Raw genomic sequence first — 10443 nt, 5'->3', positions numbered from 1 at the left:
ATAATAATAATAATAATAATAATAATAATAATAATAAAAATAATAATAATAATAATAATAATAATAATAATAATTGTTGTAGGAAATCAAGAGAATCAAAAAAGCGCATCTCGCACGTAATGCGCTCTTGTACTTTTTGCAATTTCGCTTTGAGAGTAGTCGCGTTTAAGATCGCAGCATGGTCGGATGGCCAATCGGTGGTTTTGTTGGAAATTAGTTATTAATAATCGTTTAATAAATAATAAAATTGTGCTGTGCGACCCACCACCTCCAACAAAGTCATATAAATTATAGTAAAGATACAAAATAATTTAGATTAACTTTTTCAGAATTGTATAATATAAATAATGTCTTGTAAACTATAAATTGTTATTAGCTTGTGTAATAAAATTTTTGAATATAATAAAAATTATTGAATATAATTGAATATAATTAAAATTGTAAAAATTATCATACAAAATAAACAAACTATACTCCAACATTTTTTGGCGACCGTGACAGGACAGGCGGCATCGAGAGCTGTCTTAATGGTTTATTTGGTTGAAAAAGCGGCACTTTGAACAGTTCGCTATTCGGACTTTGTACCCAAGCACATGTGCATTTGAGTGAAATTCGTATTCAGCGGTTTTTAAACACACTCGACTCAATTGCGTGCATATCATCACACTCTTTTGGAAATTAATTATACTTATTGTTTTACTTGCAATAATGACTCGTCGAAGAAATGACTCAGTAACTGAGCAACTCTCTTCACTAAAACAAGAGCGAACATCAGTGGAACGAAACATGCTAAGCATAAAGGCGAAGGTAGAGAAGGAATTAGCGTTTGTGGATGTTAACATTTTAGAATGTCGACTGCAAATTTTGGAATCGTATTTTACAGAAGTTTGTCAAATACAAAGTAAAATTGAACGAGCATGTCCGGATGATGATAGGCGTAGCAAATTAGAGGACATATATGTCAGCATAAAATCACTTATTGTGTCCACAATCAACAATCAAAAAATAAAGCCGATACATGAATCAAGTGTATTGAATTCGTCGATTTTAAACAACTCCTCACATCATAGTCGTTTACCAGCATTGAAATTTGATTTGATGGTAAATACAGCGAATATAAACGATTTTCTCTGCGTTTACAAATTTAATTCACAACGACCCGTCGATAACAACAATTGATAAATTTAATTATCTTTTAAGTTGTCTTTCGGGTGCGGCGTTGAGCGTATTACAACCATTTCAAATAACCGAGAAAAATTATACAAAGGCTCTAACGCAATTACAATTGAGATATGACAAAAAGGTCTTAATTTTTATGGAACATATTAATTCTCTTTTTTTTATTAAAGATATGACGAAGGGCGACTCAATCACACTCAGGCATATTGTAGATACAGTGTCTGCTTTATTCGGTTCACTTCTATCGTTGGGTTCGGAAGCAGACATTCTGAACGCCATAATTATTCATTTAGTGTTGTCTAAAGTGGATAACGAAACTAAAATTTTTTATGATTCTCAGCAAGATTTTGAGTCATTGCCATCTTGGGAAAGTTGCTACACACTTTTGAGTCGAAGATGTCAATTTCTGGAAAGCAATTCGAAAAGATGCAATAATGATAAAGTAAATGATACCAAAAATAATTCTTTTAACAGAAAATTGACCACATTTGTTAACACCAAAATCAATTGTATGAAGTGTAATGGAGGAGACCACAGCCTAGGATCATGTCCATCGTTTGTAAAACTGACTTTTAACGACAAATTCAAATTCGTAAAAGATCTTTCTGTTTGCTTAAATTGTCTACGCAAAGGGCACGTCGTTAAAAATTGTCAATCCACAGCTCGCTGTCGAATATGCAATGGTATGCATCATACGTGTTTGCATAAATTCAAACCCATCGAGCAAAATGTGAGACCAAATTTGTCAGACAATCCACCTGGACAACTAAATTTTCCGCAATCTCCATCAATTTCTCTAGTATCGCGTACTAAACAACGATCATTGATTCCCACAGCTGTAGTACTTATTAAGGATAAGTACGGTTTATACCAACCTATACGAGCATTACTGGACTCTTGTTCAGAGATAAGTTTTATCACTGAAAAGATGGCAAAGCAACTTCAATTACCATTTTAGCGAATAAACCAGGAAGTGTCAGGCATTGGTGATGTTAGAACACAAATTCGCCATTCAATAACTGCAACTATAAAATCTCGAATATCAAAATTTGAATGGTCATCGCAATTCGCTGTCACTAAACGTATCTCATTGAACCATCCAGAGCAGTTGATAGACACAACATCGTGGAATTTTCCTGAAGGCCTTGTTTTAGCTGATCCATTATTTTTTAAACCACAACACATTGACTTATTAATAAGTACGCAGGGATTTTTTGAATTAATATTAGATGGGAAAATTTCGTTAGGCACCAGCCTTCCATGTTTATTAAATACCGAATTAGGGTGGATCATCGGAGGACAATATATAAATACGCCTACTGTCCGGGCACTCATTTGTAACTACATTCAGTCGTCTAATATAGATTCAATGTTACAAAAATTTTGGAAAATTGAAGAATTAGAAAGCGATCAAAAAATTAATTACTCTAAGGAGGAGTTGGATTGTGAGAAACATTTTGTAGAAAATACCACAATTATAAGCAATGGTCAAATACAAGTTCGATTACCATTTAAAGAGTCCCCAGAAGTCTTAGGTGAATCATTTGAAATGGCGAAACGAAGATTCCTTTCACTTGAGCGTCGATTAGAGCGTCAGCAGACTCTCAAAGAGGATTATGTTAAGTTCATGCAAGAATATTTGATGTTAGGTCATATGAGTCGTGTCGACAACTTTGACAATATCACACCGCACTATATAATACCTCATCATTGCATATTGCGGCCTCAAAGTACCATAACAAAATTGCGCGTCGTATTTGATGCATCTGCACGCACATCATCGGGTCGATCACTTAATGAAATCTTAATGGTGGGACCTACAATTCAGCAGGATCTTATTTTGACATTATTGACATTTCGTTTACATCGCTATGCACTGACTGCGGATATATCAAAAATGTATCGACAGTTTGTAGTTGATCCAAGAGATCGTAATTTTCAATTAGTTATTTGGAGAAATACTGTTAATGAACCTCTGCAACTTTTTCAGCTCAACACAGTAACTTACGGAATGTCAGCAGCACCATTTCTGGCCATCAGAAGCCTGACTTACCTTGCAAATGCGTATCAAAAGGAGATGCCAATTGGAGCTTCAGTTTTGAGCAATGACTTGTATGTTGATGACTTGCTAACGGGAGCAGACACAGTTGAAGAGCTTTGCATCAAAGTATCACAAGTGAATAAAATAGCAGCAAATGCAGGATTACAATTGGCAAAATGGAGCTCCAACCACAAAAATTGGGTAAACTCAAGTGACGAACACCAAATTCTTTTAAACGAAGATGATATTACCAAAACTCTCGGTTTGGCGTGGAGGCCATTAGATGACGTTTTTTGCTTTCAATATAAGCAACAAGAGTCAAAGGCTGCGACCAAACGTACTATTTTATCAGTTGTTGCTCGAATTTTTGATCTTTTAGGACTATTGAGTCCTATTGTTATACGGTGTAAAATCTTAATACAGGAATTATGGATTCATCAACTGGGTTGGGATGATCCATTGCCTCCACTTCTAAACCAATCATGGATACAAATTCAATCTGATTTGGAATATCTTAACCACATTGAAGTGCCAAGATATGTTTTAACATCATCAGCTTGCTACAGTCAGGTACACGGATTTGCCGATGCTTCTCAACGAGCATTCGGATGTTGTATATATATTCGGTCAAAGCATAATGGCTTTTACAAATCTTCGTTGTTGATATCGAAATCAAAGGTGGCGCCGATAAAAGCAGTATCGCTGCCTCGTTTAGAATTATGCGCTGCCGTACTTCTTTGTAAAACTTGGAACAAAATAAAACCCAAAGTATTACCATTTATTAATGAAATCTTTTTTTGGACAGATTCTAAAATTGTGTTACATTGGATGAAGATGCATTCGTCAACTTTAAATTGTTTCGTAGCTAACCGTGTTTCTGAACTGCAGGACTATTCGCGTGGCATTATGTGGAGTCACGTCCCAAGTAAGCAAAACCCAGCTGATATAGTATCTCGAGGCTGTCGAGCAAGCGAGCTGAAGGATTCGATTTGGTTTTGTGGACCAAAGTTTTTGTCGCTTCAATCAGCAGAATGGCCAAAAGAAACATCAAAAACTGAATTTCTCGCAAAGGACCTTGAACAACGAAAACCTACAGTCTTGAAATGTAGCAACAATGGTATCGATGAACATATATTCAATAAAATTATTGACGATTTTTCCTCATTTCGTCGTATTGTTCGAATTATATCATATATCTTTCGAGTCTTTAACAAAGTACCAATAAACAAAAATCAAACCGTAAACGACGTGAGTCCAATTACAGTGCGTGAATTTCAAGAATCATTTTGGCGTATTATATCCCACCTTCAACATTGTACATATCGCAGTGTAATATTATCACTTCAATCGGGTAAAATCTTGAATCCAGACTTGCAAAAACTAAACCTCTTTTTGGATAAAACGGTCACTACAAGCGGAACATTTAATATAATTCGAGTAGGAGGACGATTGACCAATGCACCAATAGGCTTTGATGCAAAATTTCCAGCTTTATTGCCACGTGATCATCGGTTTGCTCAAATTTTTGTGGAATACTTACATCGTAAACACATGCACGTTGGTCCTAAGGTTTTAATTAGTCTAATACGCTCTCAAGTATGGATAATTAATGCTCGGGAAGTAGCTCGAAAGGTAGTGCGTAACTGCGTTCACTGTTTCCACTATAAACCGAAGCTGTTACAACAAATCATGGGTTCGCTGCCAGCTGATCGATTAGTTGCAAACCGACCATTTCTAATATCAGGAGTTGATTTATGTGGACCATTTTATACCACATATCGTATTCGTAGTAAAGTTCCATATAAAACTTATATTGCAATTTTTGTCTGCTTTTCATCAAAAGCAGTTCACACTGAATTAATATCAGATTTATCCACTAATAATTTCATTCTAGGCCTAAAAAGATTCATATCACGTCGTGGACTGCCGCAGCGCATTTATTGTGACAATGCAACAAATTTCACTGGCGCGCAGACACTACTAAATAAATTTAAAGAACAATTTTTCAGTCAGCAAGGGCTTAGAGAAATGCAAGAGTACAGCAACAATACTGGATTTGAGTTTAAGTTCATTCCGCCAAGAGCACCTCATTTTGGTGGACTTTGGGAGGCGTCGGTGAAATCTCTCAAAACATTATTATTAAAAAATTTGGCACAATCTAGCCTAACTTACGAAGAATTACAAACCGTGATTATTGAAGCTGAAGCGATTTTAAATTCCCGGCCAATAATTCCATTATCAGACGATCCGAACGATGGTGAGGCTTTAACGCCTGCACACTTATTAATAGGCTCTTCGTTAATTACAATTCCTGAAAGGAATTATACAATAAGCAACATATCATATTTATCTCGTTGGCAACGTGTTACGTATTTAAAACAGCAATTTTGGGAAATGTGGCGGCGTGACTATTTACACACTTTGCAGCTTAGATCTAAATGGCTTAAACCTGAAGCTAATATCACTGTTGGTCGTTTGGTAATTATTCACAATGACAATCTTCCTCCACAACACTGGCAACTGGGCAGGATTGTGAAAACTATAACAGGTAAAGATGGAAGAATTCGCGTAGTAGATATTCGCACTAACCAGGGTGTGCTTCGGCGGCCTATCCACAAAATTGCACCACTCCCTATCGATTAAACGTTTTGAAAGGGTCCTTTCAACGGGCGGAGCATGTTGTAGGAAATCAAGAGAATCAAAAAAGCGCATCTCGCACGTAATGCGCTCTTGTACTTTTTGCAATTTCGCTTTGAGAGTAGTCGCGTTTAAGATCGCAGCATGGTCGGATGGCCAATCGGTGGTTTTGTTGGAAATTAGTTATTAATAATCGTTTAATAAATAATAAAATTGTGCTGTGCGACCCACCACCTCCAACAAAGTCATATAAATTATAGTAAAGATACAAAATAATTTAGATTAACTTTTTCAGAATTGTATAATATAAATAATGTCTTGTAAACTATAAATTGTTATTAGCTTGTGTAATAAAATTTTTGAATATAATAAAAATTATTGAATATAATTGAATATAATTAAAATTGTAAAAATTATCATACAAAATAAACAAACTATACTCCAACAGTTATGTTATTAAATATTTTGTTCAGTTAAATAAAGTAAATTAAAGTCATTTAAATAAAGTCTATTAAAGTTATGTACTTAACTCAAAAACCAAATTTAAAGTTCAGAAGTGGGATAGAATCAATGCCCTAAAGGAGAGTAATTAAAACGTAAGTTTGAATATTTGGCGCAGAAAAATAAAAAAAAAAAAACGAACGCAGATATATACGTAATGATGGTGACCATCGAGTCACTGACGAAGGAACAGTTGAAGAACTTCTTACAACAACAAGAGTTATCACCTACAGGCAATAAGGCGGAATTAGTTGCAGGATTAACTGAACACGTGAAGTCAAGCGGCGTAGTTTTGCAATTTACAAACAATAATGAGGAATTGCGGGGTAAAAACGAAGAATTGAGAAAACAAATTAGCGAACTGCGGCAAATGGTTCAACAAGTAGCCAAGATAATAACGTTAGAAGTAACCAGAATAACGTTAAAAACAATCAAAACAGTACTTCAGAAATGCCTAGTAAGGACCGTAACGCGCATTCTATACGAGAAATCGCAGAAGTCTTGCCCGAATTCGACCCAACGAATGAAGATTCTATTACGGCTACGCAATTTGTCGAACGTGTTGAAGCTGTTATGTCTGTATATGTTAATGATAAATAAGCGGCAGCAACAACAATGCCAAACACGCGCAAATTATAATTTGCTGACAGTGCGTCTACTACAGCGTGAGAACGCTACATTCAACATTCACGTGGCAGTGCAACGCGATCACCCAAAAATTTCAGCTACAAACCAACATTTCAAAATTATTAATAGCATAGCTACGTAAACAAAGTAATTAAATTTTATTTTTTTTTATAAAAGAAATAGACAAAGAACAAATTGGCGCCCAACGTAGTAAATTTGTTGAACAAATTAATAAAAAAATTATCCAATATAAAAGTGGAAATAATTTTGTTGAACAAATTAATAAAAAAATTATCCAATATAAAAGTGGAAATAATTTTGTTGAACAAATTAATAAAAAAATTATCCAATATAAAAGTGGAAATAATTTTGTTTTACAAATTAATAAAAAAATTATCCAATATAAAAGTGGAAATAATTTTGTTAAATAAATTAATAAAAAATTATCCAATATAAAAGTGGAAATAATTTTGTTAAACAAATTAATAAAAAATTATTCAGTATAAAAGTGGAAATAATTTTGTTGAACAAATTAATAAAAAAATTATCCAATATAAAAGTGGAAATAATTTTGTTTTACAAATTAATAAAAAAATTATCCAATATAAAAGTGGAAATAATTTTGTTAAATAAATTAATAAAAAATTATCCAATATAAAAGTGGAAATAATTTTGTTAAACAAATTAATAAAAAATTATTCAGTATAAAAGTGAAAATAACTTTGTGGAAACAATAAGTGGATTTAAAAATATAAAAAAATTCGATATAATCGAACATATTCAGAAAAGTCCAACGAAATTCTAAATTGAAAATAACTTTGTGGAAACAATAAGTGGATTTAAAAATATAAAAAATTCGATATAATCGAACATATTCAGAAAAGTCCAATGAAATTCTAAATTGAAAATAACTTTGTGGAAACAATAAGTGGATTTAAAAATATAAAAAAATTCGATATAATCGAACATATTCAGAAAAGTCCAACGAAATTCTAAATTGAAAATAACTTTGTGGAAACAATAAGTGGATTTAAAAATAAAAAAAATTCGATATAATCGATCATATTCAGAAAATCCCAATAAAATTTCTCAAAATATTAAAACTCCAGTGTACATGTGAAGAAAGAGGCTCCTAAGTAGCTTAATTGCAAAAAGGGGATACATGTAGTATCAGCCGCTTCATCACACTAAGAAACATAAAGTGAATTAAAATAATTTAAAATAAAGAAATTTAAAGTGAATTGAAGTAATATATTAAAATTTTAAATAATAAAATAGTAAACAAACAATTTAAAATAATTTAAAATAAAGAAATTTTAAGTTAATTGAAGTAATATATTAAAATTTTAAATAATAAAATAGTAAACAAGCAATTTAAAATAATTTAAAATAAAGAAATTTAAAGTGAATTAAAATAATATATTAAAATTTTTAAAAATTTTTTAGAAAAATAAAATAGTAAACAAACAATTTGTAACAATTTAAAATAAAGAACTTTAAAGTGAATTAAAGTAAAATATTAAAACTTTTAAATAGTAAGCAAACAATTTACAATAATTTATAAAAAAAATACAGATAACAAAGAGAGGCGAAAATCGGAACGTTGCAGTATCTAAATCATTTGGAGCTGAAAAAATAATGAAAGCAATTGGAATATTGTAAGATTCAGTATATTACTTCTAATATAAATATATTAAACTCAATTGTTATTATAATATTATTATTACATTAATTTATATTGTACTAAATATTATCCTGATTATAAATATATTAAACTCAATTGTTGTTATAATATTATTATTATACTAATTTATATTGTACTAAATATCATCCTGATTAAAATAAATCAAAATGAATCCGAATATTATTAGGCCACCTGTATTAAATCAACCTCCCAATAACAGCCCGAATAACAATAATAACAACAGCAATAATGCTTTAAATCCAAATCCAAACCAAAATCATCCATCAGTTCATGCAACGCCAGAATTAGAGGCCCTAATTACTAGCATTGTACGTAGGGTATACATCAATGAATGTAGGGACACGGTAGAAGCTATGGTAAATCCGAGTAGTGATTTAGTAGCAATAGATCAGGGTATAGATGAAAGTCATATGGAAAACCTGAATGAGCTAGACAAAATACCGGACGTTGTCCGTTGTCTTAGGGAATTCAGTGGAAATCCAACTGAGTACAGCTCTTGGAGAAAAAGTGTTGAAAGAGTTTTAAATCTTTATGAAGCACAAAAAGGTACTCCAAAATATTTTGGAATTCTCAGTGTAGTTAGAAACAAAATCGTAGGGAATGCTGACAACATCTTAGAGTCATACAATACTCCATTGAATTGGGATAGTATAATTAAATGTCTCAATTTGCATTATGCTGACAAATGACAGATGACAGCAATGGTGCAGGGAAATAAAACTATCAATGAGTTTTATCAAGATGTCTACTCACATCTCTCGCTAATTACAAACAAAATTTCGTGTATGGAAATGGCTAGAGAATCCATGCAAATGCTAACAAAAACATATAGAAGTAAAGCTTTGGATACTTTTGTAAGGGGACTCAAAGGAGATTTGCCCAGACTCTTAGGAATTCGCGAACCAGAGGACCTTCCACAAGCGCTTCACTTATGTCTTAAATTGGAAAATCAACAATACAGAGCAAACTTTTCGAATTATACACACAACAATCTGTATGAAAGAAAACCAGCAATTCCACCTCGGAAAACTTACCCTAACCCTAATCCCCCACCACCTCAACAATTTCACCCACAATTAGCGTATTTACCTCAAGTAAAACCAATAAATTACCAGCAACAACCCAACAATAGGAATAAATTTCAAAACATTCCGCGCTATAACAATTACCAAAGTGTACCACCACCATGACCATTCGGTCCGAAACCACTTCCGCCACCAGTACCCATGGAAGTAGACGAAACACTAAGATCAAAAGCGGTAAACTACATGAATAATCCAGCGTACAATAATCGATACGTAGGAAAACGACCACAGCCTGCATCTTTTCAGGCTGCACCACCACGTAAATTTCAAAGAAATTTTCATATTGACACATATGACAATTGTAATGAAGAAGCCTTACAAAAGGAGGACTGCGAGTACCAGCAATCTTTGGACGAATACTACGCAGAAGGTGAATCATGTGAAATACCTGAAGAGTGCACTGATCTTACGGATGTTCATTTTTTAGAATGAGCAGCTCGTCTTTGCCATATTTTGAGTGCAAGGCGAGCGATAATAAGGTTCTTAGATTTTTAATTGACACTGGGTCAAACAAAAATTATATCCAACCCTCTCTCATAAAAAATCCCCTACCCAATAAAAATATATTTTTTGCTAATTCAGTAGGTGGAAAAACTGAGATTACCCACCATGCGCACATAAATTTATTTAATATAAAAACCATAAAGGTTAAAGTATTTTTACTGCCA

At 32.9% G+C, this 10443-nt stretch overlaps 1 protein-coding gene across 1 annotated transcript; it reads left to right on the top strand.

The window, feature by feature from the left end:
- The first annotated feature begins 2728 nt into the window (after window positions 1–2728).
- LOC119688790 lies at window positions 2729–5863 on the top strand. The gene has a single exon (XM_038103455.1). It carries the CDS (start codon window positions 2729–2731, stop codon window positions 5861–5863), a length of 3135 nt encoding a protein of 1044 aa, XP_037959383.1.
- Window positions 5864–10443: the final 4580 nt, after the last annotated feature.

Source organism: Teleopsis dalmanni, chromosome X (assembly GCF_002237135.1).
Source record: "Teleopsis dalmanni isolate 2A chromosome X, ASM223713v2, whole genome shotgun sequence".
In the NCBI taxonomy this organism is placed as follows: domain Eukaryota; kingdom Metazoa; phylum Arthropoda; class Insecta; order Diptera; family Diopsidae; genus Teleopsis; species Teleopsis dalmanni.
This window is presented reverse-complemented; position numbering and strand designations above follow the sequence as displayed.

What these genes read in the sequence shown, in the direction of transcription:
- LOC119688790 (XM_038103455.1), top strand. Translation starts at nt 2,729, where the DNA reads ATGGCGAAACGAAGATTCCTTTCACTTGAGCGTCGATTAGAGCGTCAG.